Genomic DNA, 17,890 nt, shown 5'->3' on the forward strand with positions numbered 1-17,890 from the left:
GCTACTTTACTGTTTTTTTTGTTTTGTGTTCTCTCCACATCGTTAACACGAGAAAATTTCCTTCTATTGAAGCAACTACAAAACCTTTCTAGTCGCACCTTCTGTCTGCGGCTCACCTACTGTTTTCCCTGCATAGTGGTCGCAGTCCCCGAAGTCTTCAAAGACAAAAACTCTCAGGAGGGGCAGAGCAGGCACTCCGTACACCCTGGTTAAGGGAACTGAGCAGGTAAAAACACTGAAGGTACTCCGATTCAGGTGCAACAACTAACACAACCCGCCAAAACTAACAGAACACCCTTCCTACAGATATAACCGTCGCGAGATAAGACTGCAAAGGGCGAGAGAAGCCCACGTTCTCGCGAGAATAGGGGGCGTCAGCGGAAACTAGGAAATGGCCCCCTAGGTGACCCAGACACAGCCGATGGGCGGGGCTAGAGTTAAACCGCCCCCTTCCGGCTCCTTTCCCCGCCCTCTAACCCTGAGGTGCTGGGCCCGAGGTGAGAGCAGTTAGGTTTCCTTGGTTCTTCTATGCTGGTGTGGGGTCGTTTTCAAAGCCTCCGGAACGCGTCTGGGCCCGAATTGAGGAGAGGGGGCGGGGAGGGGCTTGCAGCCCCGCCCCCTTCTCCGGCTGGTCTGCGAGCGCACTGGCCCGCCTACTCCGTCCGCTGGCCTTGGGGCCGCGTCCCCGAGGCAACTCAGCGGAGGCCTGAGCTTCTGCTGGCAGGTGTCCGCGCTAAGGCCCCCAGGCACAGCCCGGTTCGTCCCCATGGTGGGTTTCGGGGCCAACCGGCGGGGTGGCCGCCTGCCCTCCTTCGTGTTGGTGGTGCTGCTGATAGTGATCGCGATCCTCGCTTTCAACTACTGGAGCATCTCCTCCCGCCACGTCCTGCTTCAGGAGGAGGTGGCCGAGCTGCAGGGCCAGGTCCAGCGCACCGAAGTGGCCCGCGGGCGCCTGGAGAAGCGCAATTCGGACCTTTTGCTCTTGGTGGACTCTCATAAGAAGCAGATTGACCAGAAGGAGGCCGACTACGGCCGCCTCAGCAGCCGACTGCAGGCCAGGGAGGGCCTGGGGAAGAGATGCGAAGATGACAAGGTAAGGACGAGCCCTCCCCCCTCAACCCCTATAATGTCAGCTCCGGGGTGGGGGTGTTAGACCACTAGCGGTTGCCTTAGCTTTCCAGGGTTACAGCCCCGGGGGTTCCCCTTTACGGCCAGCAGCTCTGCTTCTGTCGGACTTTTCCTGGTTTATCACTGCCACACTCTCTAGTGCCTGCCAGACGAAACTGGCTGTAAATTCTGGGTCTCAGGAGTGGCCTGTGTTTGGATGCCGCCTTTTCTCCAAGCTCAGTTGCTGAGCTGGCAGTGGTAATCATCTGGCCTATGTGGCCGCCTTACGTTCACAGATACACAAATCGGGAGACTGCCAGATTTGGTGTGGGTGTTGTTGCCTTAGCCTTATTCCATGCACACTGATCAGTATTAATTTCTTTGTTTCAAGAATGGAGCTTCCTCCAATTCCTCTACTTAATGGTAGTCACCATATATTTTTAAATTGGTATGGCTTTTCATAAATCTCTGTAGGTTAGTATATTAAGTAGTTAAGAATCAATATTACTGCCTTTTTGTGATTGAAATGTTATGATAGGTTCTGGAACCATGTATACACCACATTTGTGACTTGGGCATAGTTAATCCAAAATTACATACTCAATATGAATTGTTAATGAAATTAGCCAAAAAGGTAGAATCTAAAAATATGTTCTGTGCCACAGAATCTCATGTCATTGTACTTTGTTTTTGAAAGGAAATAAAAATGAAATTTTGTATGCTTAAGTAGCTATTACAGTTGGTATTTTATGCAGATGGAAAGCCATACAAAGTTTAAATTTTAAAAGTTCAAAACTGGACTGCAACTAAAGACCTGCTACTAAATAGTCTGTGTTCTTACTAGCATATTGGAACTATACTAATTTATGATTTATGAAACTTCTGCTGGTATAGCAGGGTTGTGAAAATTTCTGGATGGGATAAGTAGATGCCTTTCCTTATGCTTTTTGATAATTTTTGCATTGTTTTTTGTGTGTTCCTATTATAATTTATAAGTTTTTATTTTGTATCAAAATCACTTATAGTAAATCATTATAAATTAAAATATCCATGAGCTCCTATCTTCTTTATTGTCACCAGCCTCTACCTTAGTTCTATTTCCCAAAAATTGAGGCCCTAGATAAGTGCTTCTCTATAACCCCCTCCTCTTCACCACAACATAGACATCCTCCGAGAGGAGTGAGAGATCAGCAAATTTATGTAAACTACACACTGAACTCTGAAAACAAAACTTCTTTTGGATGAAGTAGGCAGAAATCCATGAAATTTTTTAGTATTTAAATGAGGTCTTCAGACTCTGAGTAGTTAGGTATTACTACTCAAGTTCTTCTTTCCAATATGAAAGGAAAGATAAGTCTTTTCTAGTAATTTATACTCTGGGCTCCATTTCTTTGATCTACTGGACTATAATTATCAGTTTTAGTAGGTTTTCACTTTTACTTCAAATAAGTATAAGAAATTTTATATTTCTTATTCTTCAAACAAGTATATATGCTTCAAACAAGTATAAGACCTATTCTAAGAAATTTTTTATGCCTCTATATACTCCCTTCTCCCAATGAACCAATTTTTTCCTTTCTTAGGTAAACTCCAATTATGGATGGTCTAATAAATGCTTCATCAACTATTTTTTTCATCTTCATCATAATCTTGATTTAGTCAGCCAGACAGCCTTCTATCTTCCCCTTTTCTGAAGTCATACACTTGAAGGTCACAAGTGCCAGCCTTCCTAGTGAAATCCAAAAAACATTTTTATTCTCAATCTATTTAATTTCTTAGTGGTCTGGTCCTGTTGATTATCTCTAGCTTTTTGGAAACTCTCTTTTTACTTTTCTAATATTGAACTCCCCAGATTTGCTTCCTACTTTCCTTACTGTATTCTTTGCTGGATTTTTTTTCCCTCCAACCACCTAATAATGAACTCTATTCTTGGGCCTTTGCTTTCTCTTTTAAGGAGCATTTCTTTTTTGTTTCATTATTTTTATTTTATTTTATTTTACTTTATTTTGTTGTTCAAGTACAGTTGTCTGCATTTCCCCCCCACCACTCCTCCCCCACCCCAGTCATCCCCACCTCCCTCCCCTGATTCTACCTCACCCCCCACTTGGTTTTGTCCATGTGTCCTTTATTGTTCCTGAAAACCCTTCCCCCTTATCTCCACATTACCCACTTCCCTTCTGGTTACTGTCAGATTGTTCTTAATTTCAATGTCTCTGGTTATATTTTGCTTGCTTGTTTGTTTTGTTGATTAGGTTCCACTTAAAGGTGAGATCATATGGTATTTGTCTTTCACTGCCTGGCTTATTTCACTTAGCATAATGCTCTCCAGTTCCATCCATGCTGTCAAAAAGGGTAGGAGTTCCTCTTTTCTTTCTGCTGTGTAGTATTCCATTGTGCAAATGTACCATAGTTTTTGATCCATTCATTTGCTGATGGGCATTTAGGAGGCTTCCAGCACTTGGCTATTGTAAATTGTGCTGCTATGAACATTGGGGTGCATAGGATCTTATGGACTGGTGTTTCAGTGTTCTTAGGATATAATCCTAACAGTGGAATCGCCAGGTCAAAAGGCAGTTCCATTTTTAGTTTTCTGAGGAAGTTCTATACTGTTTTCCACAGCGGCTGTACCAGTCTGCATTCCCACCAACAGTGCTCTAGGGTTCCCTTTTCTCTGCATCCTCTCCAACACTTGTTTCTTGATTTGTTTATGATGGCCATCCTTACCTGTGTGAAGTGGTATCTCATTGTGGTTTTAATTTGCATCTCTGATGGCTAGTGATGCAGAGCATCTTTTCATATGTCTCTGGGCCTGGAGGAGCATTTCTAAAAGTGGTATTAAACAGAATACTGTCCAAGTAATTATTAATAGGTACTCAGGAAGAAAAAAAGTAAATCAGTATAAGTAGTATATCCTCTTCCTGGAGTCCATGATTGTTACATGTTGTTGAGTTACCTCTGACTCTGTGACCCTGTGAGTGAGTGATGTCCACATTGTCCTTCCGCAGCATCCCTATTCAGCTCCTGTAGACTCATGTCTTACGGTCTTTTATGGAGGCAATCCATTTCATATTTGGTCTTCCTCTTTTTTGGCTGCCTTCTGTTTTTCTCAGCATTATGACCTTTTCCAAGGAACTGTGCCTTCTCATGATGTGCCCAAGTAGGACAACTTTAAAGTTTTGTCATTTTTGCCACCAGCAATGTTTCAGGCTGAATTTGCTCTACTTGTTCGTCTTTCTAGCAGTCCAGGGTATCTATAAAGCTCTCCTTTAACACCACATTTCAAATCAATCATTTTTTTCCTATCAGCTTTCTCACTGTCCAACTTTTGTATCCATACAGAGTAATTGGGAATATGAGGGTGTGGATGATCTTAACCTTGGCCTCTAATGACACTTTTGCTTTTGATGATCTTTCCTAATTCTTCCAAAGCTCCCCTTCTAAGTCTCAGCTTTCTCTTGATTTCTTGGCTGCAGTCTCCATTTGAATCAGTGACTGAACCAAGCTAAGAAAAATTTTTAACAATTTCAGTGTTTTCATTATCTATGTTAAAGTTGTGTATTTCTTCCTTAGTCATGATTTTTGCCTTCTTCATGTTCAAATACAGGCCTGCTTTGGCATTTTCTTCTTTCACTTTCATCAGAAATTATTATAAAGTTTCTAAGAAATCTACTAGTAAAGAAGCTTATTTAATTTTGTTTAATCTGGTCTCAGTTAATTTGATCACAGATTTCTATTTTTACAGCCTATTTGTTATCATGGTATAGGAGAATGTAACAAAGCACTCTAATTGGGAAATGTTTTCCTAGGTATCTTAACTACTTTTGTTTGGCTAATATTCTATGCAGCTAGCTTACAAGTCTTTATCTCTTACTCATCTATCAATTCCATACTTTCAGCCTATCATAGCATCTTTGTTGTATTGCTTGTGAATGTTTGTTCTTGGGGTCAATGAACTGCTAATTTCCATTAGGCTCTGAACTGCTAATGGAAAGGGTGGTCTTGGTCTAGATGAAGTATGGATGAAATTTGTCTTTCAGAGGTGTTTCCTTTATTGCTGCTACTACCTTGATATCTGGAGAAGTATATGAGGGGGGAGGACCTCACTCCCCAAAACCCCCAGAATTTATTTATAAAAAATTGTGTATTCTTACATGTTTAAACTTCAGTCACCTTCAAAGTACTCTTCATTTAATGCAATATACCTATTGAGACTTTTTCCCACTGTTCAAAACAGTTTTTGAACATATTCTAAGGAGTTTGGAGTATTTGGGGCTTGATGTTAAGTGTCCTGTTCCTAGTTCAGACCTGTCCTCTTGCATATCATCACCCCCTTCTCATCTTTCAAAAAGAAGGAGGAGGATGCCTGCCCTACCTTTTAAGGGAAGACCAAGCCCCCAGATTATCTGAAAGTCACTCCATTGTGGCCTTGCCTGGATTGGACCTTGGCTATCAAGCTATTGGACCCCAACCCAGATTCCAGGAAGCTGTAAAGGTCCTGGAAATTTTTCCAGCTGACTTCAAAGGAATCTTTATCCTCCCTGGAGAGCAGCCTCAGATGAACTGTAACACTAAAGTACTCTTCTGAGAGTGAGAGGCTGGTAATAAGATTTTAGGAGCAGCTGCCCAAAATGCACTAGATGCTAGAAAGGGAACCTGGGTTATGTTTCCACCCCTACTACTAAAATTACTGTGTGACCTTAGGGAAATTACTTGAGTACTCTGGGCCTCAATTTCCTCACCAGGAAAATAAAGGAATAAATAAATCCCCTTCCAGATCTAAAATTTCACCATTCCCTTCTGTACTCATTTTCCAAATGAATGGAAGGCCTGTATGAGGGAGGACCCCCGCCCCCACCAAAAAAAAAAAAAAAAAAAAATCCCGGAATTTATTTTTTTAAAAATTGTGTATTCTTACATGTTTAAACTTCAGTCACCTTCAAAATACTCAACATTTGATGCAATACACCTATTGAGATGTTTTTTCCACTGCTCAAAACGGTTTTTGAACTTGTTGATTTGGGTGCCTTTTAGTGCTTCTGCTGTTTTTTGTTTTACCTCTTCCACACTGGCAAAATGTTTCCCTTTGAAGACTTCTTTTCATCTGGGGAAACAAAAAGAAGTTGCTCAGGGTGAGATGGGGTAAATAGGGAAGGTGGGGCATGGGGGTCATGCCATTTTTGGTCAAAAACTGCTGAACACTCAGCACGGGGTGAGCAGGTGCCCTTGTGAATCACCCATGTGAAATGGGCAAATGTGTTGAAAGAGTCTTCAAAAAAAATTTCACTGAATCCGAACACAGCCTCTCACAACAACATCAGCTGGTACATTGATACAGATGGGTTCCTAGAACACTCACCTAGAGAGGGATGTACTGTACTACAAGGGGCCCACCTCCAGAAGATAATTCTGTTTTTTGGGGGGAGTCCCCCTTGTTTGGTAGGTAAGAAACCTACCAAACAAATTTCAATGTTTGAAGGCTGCAAATTAGGTTAGAATTCCAGCTCAGTTTTTAGCTATGTGATTTGGGGGCAAGTTATTTAACTACTTTGGGCCCATTTTCTCATCTGTAAAATAGGGATCACAGTACCTACCTGGGTATTGTACAGATCTGAGATCACCAGATATAAATATAAATGACCTCTTTTCCCTTTAACATTCATAATCTACCCTGAGGCAGTGGATACCTTTGGATGAATAGGGAAAAGGTCATGTGCTAGAAAAGAGGACGGGAAGCTTAGTACTTTAAAAAAAAAAATCCTTGTGTGTGTGTTTGCATATGTATATGTGTGTGCATGTTTTTGTGTATGTACACAATACTCATACACGTACCAAATTTATATATGTATAAACCTTGGTACATAGTAGATATTCATTACTATGGGCTCAGTCCTGGCTCCACCATTCAGTTTATGTATAACCTTGGGCAAATTATTTAACTTCTCTGTGCCTCAGTTTGCTCCTCTGTAAAATGAGGACAATAATAGTTACCTTTCTTATTTTTGTGAAGCTTAAATGAATAAGTTCATTAAAATGTTTAGAACAATGCCTACCACATAGTAAGAAAATGTCCAATAAGTGTTGTTAGCTATTATTTTTCCACAGCTACTTACTTATTTCTGTCCTGCCTTCTCTTCAGAATGGGACTCTATCTGTGTTTCTGCCCAAGATCCAGTCCAAACTCCAGCTTGCATGCCTCTCACCCTTTGCTCCTGTTTGTTGGATTTTTTCCCCCCATTTTCTGGTCCATTTCAAATTAGGTTTAGTTGGGTCCTCCCATATTTGTCTTAGCTAACACCCTGAAGCCTGGCTGTTCCTCTGTAATTTGAGGATCATCCTTCTACAGTTCTTCTAATATGCTGCACATTATAATTACTGCCTTTGTCTCTCCCTCACCTACCATAATATGGCCAAGTTCTAGCCTTAACTGCAACCTCAAATTACTCATAAACCATACAAAACTCATACCTCCTCTTCAAACTATATCTCTTCCCTACCTTCTTGGTCCTTATAAATAATGCTCATTCAACCATTATTAAGACTGAGGTTAGAAATTTTGGTGTTATCTTTGGTTCCTTCATTATCTCATATTTAGTTATTCAACATGCAGTTGAGAAATTGATGGGATTAAGGGGGAAAAACCATCACTGATGGCAGAATAGAGAGCATTGACTGGAAAGAGAGCAGTAGCTTCCCAACTAGTCTCCTTGCCCTGGTCTCTGTTTCTTTCAGTCATCAAACCTTACTTTCAAATGGCTGCATCATTCACTACATCAAGTCAGAATTCCAGCTACCTTTGTCTCCCACTATCTCCTGACCCAAACTGTGTTCCAGACAGGTTGTTTTGCTTAATTTTGTCTCCCCACTGCTTTTCTGTGTCATGTTAATTCCTGTTTCTATACCTTTGTTCCTGCCATTTTACTCATAACCTCTTATCTTTTTCTGTGTCTTTTCTACCAAGAGATTGTACTAATCTTTAGCATCTGATCTATATCCACCATGAAGCTCCCTGGGACTTCTGACCTGGAGCATGCTTTTCCTTCTTTGTGCACAATTTGTATTTATTGTTTGAGCTACACTAATTAATTTTGTTCTTCAATTTGACTAATAGCAACTTATGTGCTAACCTTGTCTTCTTGACGCAATTTTACGTTCCTTAAGGAAGGATCATATTCAAAATTTTTTCTTACGAGTTCTTCGTAGTTGTCAATGCTGATGCAGTGTTATGGGTTACTGTATTAGGATGGTCCCTAATCCAGTGTCTTGAATCCTTATGAAGAAAATTTGGACACTGATACACAAAGACATACAGGGAAGAAGGCCATGTGAAGTTGGAGGCCTTGAATGCAGTGATGCATATGCAAGCCAATGGATTGCCAGCAACCCCTAGAAGTTAAGAAAGAGGCAAGGAAGAGTCTTTCCCTGAGGACTTCAAGAGAAAGGACATGGCCCTACAGACAACATAATTTTGGACTGGTAGCCTCCCCAATTGTGAGAGAATAAATTTCAGTTGTTTTAAGGCATCAAGTTTGTGGTATTTTGTTTTGGCAGCCCTAGGAAACTAATACAAGATTCAATAGAAACTCCAGCAGACTTTTTTTTTTTTTGTAGAAACTGACAAGCTGATTCTAAAGTACACATGGAAATGTAAATAACCGAGGATAGCAAAATTTACAAAAAGAACAAAGTTGGAGGACTTAACTCTCTGATTGCAAGACTTACTATAAATATGTAGGAATCAGGACAGTGTGGTATTGATGAAAAAATAGGCATATAAATTGCTGGAGAATAGATTGCAGAAATAAAACCCACAGCTATATGGTCACTTGATTTTTGACAAAGGTGCCAAAGCAGTTTAACAAGGAAAGGGAAGTCTTTTTTGAAAAGACCCTGCTTTCCCTCTCCCACAATACCTTGTGTTCTTTCTTTCCAACCTGGGCCCAGCATAATGGCTCCCGCAAAGAAGGGTGGCAAGAAGGAGGGCCATTCTGCCATCAGCGAGGTAGTGACCAGAGAGTACACCATCAACATCCACAAGCACATCCATGGAGTGGGTTTCAAGAAGTTTTCCCTTTGTGCACTCAAAGAGATATGGAAATTTGCTATGAAGGAGATGGGAACTCAAGATATGTGCATTGACACCAGGCTCAACGAAGCTGTCTGGTCCAAAGGAATAAGGAATGCCACATACCGTATCCTGTTCTGGTCTGGTTGTCCAGAAAATATAATGAGGATGATGATTCACCAAACAAGCTCCCTATGTTGGTCATCTATGTACCTGTTACCACTTTCAAAAATCTACAAACAGTTAATGTGGCTGAGAACTAACTGCTGGTTGTTCAATAAAGTTATAACACTGCCAAAAAAATGTGTTTTTTTAAAAACAACTGGGTATCTTTTTTATTTTTTTATTTATTTTTTAATCCTCACATGAGGACATTTTTTTCCTTGCTTTTGGAGAGAGAGGAAGGGAATGAGAGAGAGACAGACAGACAGAGAGAGAGAGAGAGGAAGAGAAACATCAATGTGAGAGAGAAACATCAATTGGTTGCATTCTCCTGTGTGTCCCAACCGGGGATTGAACCCATAACCTGGGTATGTACCCTGACTGGGAATTGAACCTGTGGCCCCTCAGTCTATGGGACTACGGTCCAACCAATTGAGCCACACGGGCCAGCACTTTTTTTTTTAATCCTCACTTGAGGATATGTTTATTAATTTGAGAGAGAGAGAGAAAGAGAGACAGAGAGAGAAAAATCAATTCATTGCCTCTGGTATGCACCCTAAGGATCAAACCCACAACCTAAGGTTTGTGCCCTGACTGGGAATCAAACCTGCAACCTTTTGGTGTGTGGCATGACACTCCAACCAACATAGCCACCCAGCCAGGGCCAACTGGATATCTTTATAGGGGAAAAAAGAGCAATAACTGCTACCTTGGAAAATATACCAAATTAACTTGAAATGAACCATGAACCTAAATGTAAAAGGTGAAACTATAAATATTCTAGAAGAAAACAGGAGAAAATATACATAGGCATGGATTTTTTGAGGGTACAAAAAGCCTGACCTATAAAGAAAATAAAATGATAAATCCAACTATCAAAATTTAAAGGTTTGCTCCTCAAAAGTCACTATTTTTTTAAAGCAAGACACAGATTGGAAGAAATATTTATAATATATGTATCTGACAGAGAATTTTACCAGAATATACAGGGTGGGGCAAAAGTAGGTTTACAGTTTTAAGTATGCAAAACATTTTATTCTTGTATTATTATTAATTATTGTATTATTTTCCCTAAAAACCTGCTTTTGCCCCACCCTATATATAAACCTCTTACAACTCAATAATAAGACAACCCAGTTTTTAAAATGAGTGAAAGATTTGAACAGACATTTTATCAAAGATTTATGAATGGCAAATAAGCTCATGAAAATATACTCAATATCATTCATTAGTCATTAAGAAAATGCAAATTAAAGCCACCATGAGACACCACTACACGACCACTAAAATGACTAACATTAAAAAGATTGACAATATCAAGTGTTAGTATGGGTGTGGAGCAACTACAGCTCTCATATACTGCTTGTGGCAGTATAAAATGATACACCACTGTCTTTAGAAAACTGCCTAGCAGTTTTGTATAAAGTTAATTATATACCCACCGTATGACCCAGCCATTTCACACCTTAGTAGTATTTACCCAAGAGAAATAAAAACATGACCACACAAGACTTATACACGAATATCCACAGTAGTTAGTCACACACACACACACACCCTTGGAAAAACTTAAATTGCCACTAGCATGTGAATGGATAAATAAAATGTGATAAATCTAGAATATTACTGGAAACAACAGAATATTTCTTAGCAGTGAAAACGATTGAATTACTGATATGCTCAACAACAAATGAATCTCAAAATCATTATTCTGAATGGAAGAAGCCCAACATAAAAGAATACATATTTATTATTTCATTTATATAATATTCTAGAAAAAGCGAACTAATCTATAATGATAGAAAACCGAAGAGTTGTTGCCTGAGGCCAGAGGTAGAGGGAGGGATGAAAAAGGGACAAGGAAACGGGAAGAGGGGAGTGGTGGGGGGGGGAGGGGGCGGAAAGGTTAAATGTGTTGTATCTTGATTGTAGTGGTGGTTACACAGATGTTTAAAGCTATCAAAGTCAACAAATTGTTTACTTTAAATAGAACAGTCTATTGAATATAAATTATACTTCAATGAAAGTTGTTAAAAAATAAAAATTAACATGTAGCAATGAAAGTGGGGGAGGGGAAGCCAATTAATGCAATGCTTCCTATTGCCCTTAACATAGCTCACAAATCTTTTCTCAATATGACTCTAGCCTTGCAATCCCACACCCAATATTCTACCTCTGATCCACATATTTTAGATCTTCAAACTCTCCTGCTTTTCCTTATTCTGTGCTTTGAAATATACCATACCCTACACTTGGAACCCTCTTATTTCTCCAAAGCTTCTTATTGCTCCAAACCTCTCACGCACTCTTTATCTCACTAAAGTCTAATCTTTTTAAAGGACTCAACTAAAATTTTCCTTTTCAAGAATGTCTTCCCCAAAACCTTAAACTACGTTAGGTCCAACTCCATTCCCTGCTCAATTATAAGCTCCATATCCTGTACACTGTTGTCTGTCTCTCATTTGCTGCTGTATCCACAACATGTAGCACAGGAACTGACCCAAAGTAGAAACTCAAATGTATCTGATGAATGAAGAAATGAAATTGGTGTTAAGGATGACAGCATATATAAACATTGAATGAGAGAGGGATAGATTAAAGAAAATGGTTGTTATAGAAGCTAAGGGAGAAAAGTTTTAAGCACTGACAGGAGAAACAATCAGACTTGCCAGGCAACTGATCAAAAGCTCTAAAGCAACATTGTTCCAAGGTGGAGTTACTTGGCCAGGGAAGAACAGATAAAAGTTAATTAGGAATCAGAAAGAACTGGCGAAACCCTGTGAGAAACTGAAATCACTGCGAGCCTGTCCTGTGCCTAGAGGGAAGCTTGGACTTTAAGTCAAAGGAAACATTAATTCTCTACCAAGGAAGAAGCTAAAATGGAAAAAACGTAGGTCTTCATTCACAAAAAAGTAGTTCTGCTTGCTTAATGAAGTCACAGTTCAAAAAGTACACCCTGTCACTTCACAGGACAGATAGCCCATGCCACACTAAAACAGTTGTTTCTTTTCCTCCATCAAGTGGGTGTAAGGAAGCTCCTTGGATGTACTTTTACACTTTCTCTACATAACTAAAGCCATCATTTTCCAAGAATCAGTTCACTTTACGAGCTCCATGGAACCTCCCGGGATTTCTCTGTTCCATATTATGGGAGCAAAAGAAAGTGGAGAAGGGGAGACATAAAGGAAAAGTGGAGATATGTTTCTAAGATCTTTTTAGCACAGTACAGTAAGTGCTCGATATGTTTTTGACAATTTAATTAATATATTTGGGTTTTAAGAGAACAATACAAGTCTATCCACCGTCTTAGAACCTATAGAGGCCTGCTGGGAATAGGACTTGTATAATGACAAATATGTCTGGAAGGCTGTGGTCCAAGGCCATTTTTGCTGGCTATGAGCAGGGTGTGTGGAACTAGAGGGAGCACACAGCTCTTCTTAAACTTGAAGGTGTTTATGCTTGAGATGAAACTGAATTCTGTCTAGTGAAGAGATGTGCTTATATATACAAAGCAAAGATTGACACAGTGACTCCTGATGGCAAACAAAACAAAACCAGAGTAATAAAGGTAACTCGTACTCATGGAAACAATGGAATTGTTTGTGCTAAATTCCAAAGCCACCTTCCTGATAAGGCCATTGGACACAGAATCATTGTAATGCTGTACCCTTCAAGGATTTACTTACGGAAAAGTAAATAAGTAAAAGTGGATTAAAAAACAATATGGGACTAAAACCAAGATGGACGCATAGGTAGACACACTGCGCCTCCTCGCACAACCAAAAGAAGGACAACAACAATTTAAAAACAAAAAAAACCCAGAACTGACAGAAAATCGAACCGCACAGAAGTCAGACAACCAAGCAGATAAAGAAGAAACATTCATCCAGACCGGTAGGAGGGGCGGAGACAGGCGGCCGGGTTGGACAGAACTCGGGCGACGTGGCCGGACCCAGAGATGTGGCGGATTGTGGAACAAACGGGGCAGGCAGTGCGACCGCTAGCAGCCCCTGCAGCCCCACACATGCTTGTAGATAAACTGGGAGGAACCACAGGGGAGCAAAACAGACCCTGCAACCCAGGGCTCCAGCTCGGGGAAATAAAGCCTTAAACCTCTGAGTAAAAACACCCGTGGGGGTTGAGGTGGCAGCAGGAGAAACTCCCAGCCTCACAGGAGAGGTCGTTGGAGAGACCCATAGGGGCCTAGAGTGTGCACAGGCCCACCCACTCAGGAATCAGCACTAGAGGGGCCCAGTTCGACTGTGGGTAGTAGAGGGAGTGACTGAAACCCGGCAAAGAGCGGAGCAAGTGCCATTGCTCCCTCTCGGCCCCTCCCCCACATACAGCGTCACAGCACAGACACCAGCTTTACCCCGCCAAGGTGAACACCTAAGGCTCCTCCCCTTTACATAACAGGTGTGCCAAGACAAAAAAAAAAAATGGCCCAAATGAAAGAACAGATCAAAGCTCCAGAAATAATACAACTAAGCAACGAAGAGATAGCCAACCTATCAGATGCACAGTTCAAAACACTGGTATTCAGGATGATCACAGAATTGGTTGAATTTGGTCACAAATTAGATGGAAAAATGAAGGCTATGTTAAAAGAAACAAAGGAAAATGTACAGGGAACCAATGGTGATAGGAAGGAAACTGGAACTCCAATCAACGGTGTGGACCAGAAGGAAGAAAGAAACATCCAACCAGAAAAGAATGAAGAAACAAGAATTCAACAAAATGAGGAGAGGCTTAGGAACCTCCAGGACATCTTGAAACGTTCCAACATCCGAATTATAGGGGTGCCAGAAGGAGAAGAGGAAGAACAAACAATTGAAAACTTATTTGAACAAATAATGAAGGAGAACTTCCCCAGTCTGGCAAAGGAAACAGACTTCCAGGAAGTCCAGGAAGCTCAGAGAGTCCCAAAGAAGCTGGACCCAAGGAGGAACACACCAAGGCACATCATAATTACATTACCCAAGATGAAACAGAAGGAGAGAATCTTAGAAGCAGCAAGAGAAAAGGACACAGTTACCTACAAAGGGGTTCCCATAAGACTGTCAGCTGATTTCTCAAAAGAGATCTTACAGGCAATAAGGGACTGGCAAGAAGTATTCCAAGTCATGAAAGGCAAGGGCCTACATCCAAGATTACTGTATCCAGAAAAGCTATCATTTAGAATGGAAGGGAAGATAAAGTGCTTCTCAGATAAGGTCAAGTTAAAGGAGTTCATCATCACCAAGCCATTATTATATGAAATGTTAAAGGGACTTATGTAAGAAAAAGAAGATAAAGACTATGAACAGTAAAAATGACAGCAAACTCACAACTCTTAACAACCACCCCTAAAACCAAAACAAAAGCAAACTAGGCAAACTAGAACAGGAATAGAACCACAGAAATGGATATCACATGAAGGGTTATCAATAGGGTAGTGGGAGGGGGAGAGAGGGGGAAAAGGTACAGAGAATAAGTAGCATAAATGGTAGGTAGAAAATAGACAGGGGGAGGGTAAGAATAGTGTAGGAAATGTAGAAGCCAAAGGACTTATATGAATGACCCATGGACATGAACTATAGGGGGGGAATGTGGGAGGGAGGGGGTGTGCAGGATGGAGTGGAGTAAGGGGGGGAAATTTTTATATATCAATAAATATATTAAAAAAAAACTATATTGGACTAAACTTCAGAATTAACTATATGAGTGCATCCAGGAAAGAAAGCAACTAACATTATTAATATCAAACTCTGTACTGGACAAGCTTTTACTTCATGAAATTAAAAAATGAATTTTATTTCATGAATCCTCATGTTATGGATGAAGAAACAGGCTTAAGAGAGGTAGGAGAATGACAGAATTCTAAACTCAGATCTGTTTGATTCTAAAAGTCCTTGCTCTTTCCAGTAACCTTTTATTTGCCACACAGTACTTTACATATATATCCATATTTTAAAATATAAAATGATATAGAAAATATAATTACATATTTTTATATAAAAGCAGTTAGCAATCAAATAACTTTAGTATTCACTGTGTCTATTAGTTTCCTAGTGTTTCTGTTACAAACTGGGTGGTTTAAAACAACAGAAATTTAATATCTCACAATTTTGGAGATTAGAAGTCCAAAATTAAGATGTTGTCAGGGTCATGCTCCTACTGAGGAGGGGGAAATTCTAGCTTCTGACATTCTCAGGTATTCCTTGGTTTATGGCAGCATAACTCCAGTCTCTGTCTCTGTCTTCCATGGCTGTCTTCCCAATATGTGTGTGTGTCTTTGCATCTGCATGGTGTTATCTTCCCTACCTACCCTTTATATAGCATTCTGTTTGCTCTTATAACGATACCAGTCATATTGGAATGAGACCTACCCTAATTCAGTATGATTTTATGTCAACTTGATTACATCGTTAATGACTCTATTACAAGTAAGGTCACACTCACAGGTACCAGGGGGTTAGGATTTCAATGAAGCTTTCTGGGTACACAATTCAACCCATGGTAATTCTATAAATCATTGTGGAATGATTTGAATCTTAATATTGACTATTCTAATCCATGAACATGGTGTATCTATTTTTAGGTCTTCTTTAAATTCTTGCAGCAACATTTTATAAGTTTCAGGGTTTAGGACTTGCATATATTTCATTATATTTATTACTAAGTATACTTCATGTATTGGATGTTATAAGAAATGGAGTTTTATTTTTACTTCCACTTGTTCTTTGCAGGTGTATAGAAATGCTATTAATTTTTGTATATTGATCATTTCCCTGAACTAGAACGAATTAATTCTAGTACTACTGGAATCTAAGAAATTCTAAGGAGTCTACCCAAAAAGCCACTAAAACACATTACTAATAGATTTTAAAAATATGTATATACAAATGTATTGTATTTTATATATATATTTTATATATATATGTATGCACATATATATATATATATGCCTTAGAATTCTCTTTACACAATAAAGTTAACTGAAAATTAAGACAGTTTTTTCCTCTCTTTCCAACTAGATGTTTTTATTTTATTTTTCCTTGTGTCATTATACTGGACAAGTGAAATAGGATATTCTTGCAGAACAGCATTTGGCATATGTAATACCTACTTACGATTTTTAAAAAACCGTCAGCAAAATAGGACTAGAAGGAAAGTTCCTCAAATTCAAACGGGGTAGCTATCAAAACTCCACAGCTCACATTATTCTTTTTTTATATTTTATTGACTATGCTATTACAGTCCAAATTTTTCCCCTTTTGTCCCCCTCCACCCAGCTCCCCTCATACTTCCTCAGGCAATACTCACGCCGTGATCTATGTTCATGGGTCCTGCATATATGTTCCTTGGCTCCTTTGTTCCCTATGCTGTACTCTACATCCCCATGACTATTCTGTAACTACCAATTTGTACTTCTTAATCCCTTCACCTTTTTCACCCATCCCACATGCCCCCTCACATCTGGCAACCATCAAAACCTTCTCTGTATCTATGATTCTCTTTCTGTTCTGCTTGTTTGCTTAGCTTGTTTTTTTAGATTCAATTGTTGATAGATATGTATTTATTGCCATTTTATTGTTCATATTTTTGATCTTCTACAGGAAGACCTTTTAACATGTCATATATTCTGGTTTGGTGGTGACGAACTCCTTTAGCATTTTCTTGTCTGGGAAGCTGTTTATCTGTCTTCCAATTCTAAGTGGTAGTTTTGCTGGGCAGAATAATCTTGCTTTTCATCTCTTTGAATATTTCTTTTTATATATATATATTTTTGATATATTTATTGATTATGCTATTACAGTTGTCCCTTTTCTGCCCCTTCACTCAACTCCATCCTGCACAACCCCTCCCTCCCACATTCCCCCCCTATAGTTCATGTCCATGGGTCATACTTATAAGTTCTTTGGCTTCTACATTTCCTACACTATTCTTACCCTCCCCCTGTCTATTTTCTACCTACCATTTATGCTATTTATTCTCTGTACCTTTTCCCCTCTCTCCCCCTCCCAATCCCCTATTGATAACCCTCCATGTGATCTCCATTTCTGTGGTTCTGTTCCTGTTCTAGTTGTTTGCCTAGTTTGCTTTTGTTTTGGTTTTAGATGTGGTTGTTTATAACTATGAGTTTGCTGTCATTTTTACTGTTCATATTTTTTATCTTCTTTTTCTTAAACAAATCCCTTTAACATTTCATATAATAATGGCTTGGTGATGATGAACTCCTTTAACTTGACCTTATCTGAGAAGCACTTTATCTTCCCTTCCATTCTAAATGATAGCTTTTCTGGATACAGTAATCTTGGATGTAGGCCCTTGCCTTTCATGACTTGGAATACTTCTTGCCAGTCCCTTATTGCCTGTAAGATCTCTTTTGAGAAATCAGCTGACAGTCTTATGGGAACCCCTTTGTAGGTAACTGTGTCCTTTTCTCTTGCTGCTTCTAAGATTCTCTCCTTCTGTTTCATCTTGGGTAATGTAATTATGATGTGCCTTGGTGTGTTCCTCCTTGGGTCCAGCTTCTTTGGGACTCTCTGAGCTTCCTGGACTTCCTGGAAGTCTGTT

The 17,890-nt window shown here is 39.7% G+C and overlaps 1 protein-coding gene and 1 pseudogene across 2 annotated transcripts in view; both read left to right on the plus strand.

The window, feature by feature from the left end:
• Positions 1-454: 454 nt before the first annotated feature.
• Positions 455-17,890, plus strand: part of GOLM2 (golgi membrane protein 2) — a 110,279-nt gene continuing 92,843 nt past the window's right edge. For both annotated transcript variants that reach the window (XM_024568353.3, XM_024568354.4), the window contains exon 1: positions 455-1,093. In XM_024568353.3, the coding sequence (XP_024424121.1) occupies positions 767-1,093 (327 nt within the window). In that variant the 5' untranslated portion in view covers positions 455-766. The remainder of the gene's footprint in view (positions 1,094-17,890) is intronic.
• LOC128781311 (large ribosomal subunit protein eL31-like) lies at positions 7,664-10,312 on the plus strand (annotated as a pseudogene).

The sequence above is a fragment of the Desmodus rotundus genome, chromosome 7 (assembly GCF_022682495.2).
Source record: "Desmodus rotundus isolate HL8 chromosome 7, HLdesRot8A.1, whole genome shotgun sequence".
Lineage (NCBI taxonomy): Eukaryota > Metazoa > Chordata > Mammalia > Chiroptera > Phyllostomidae > Desmodus > Desmodus rotundus.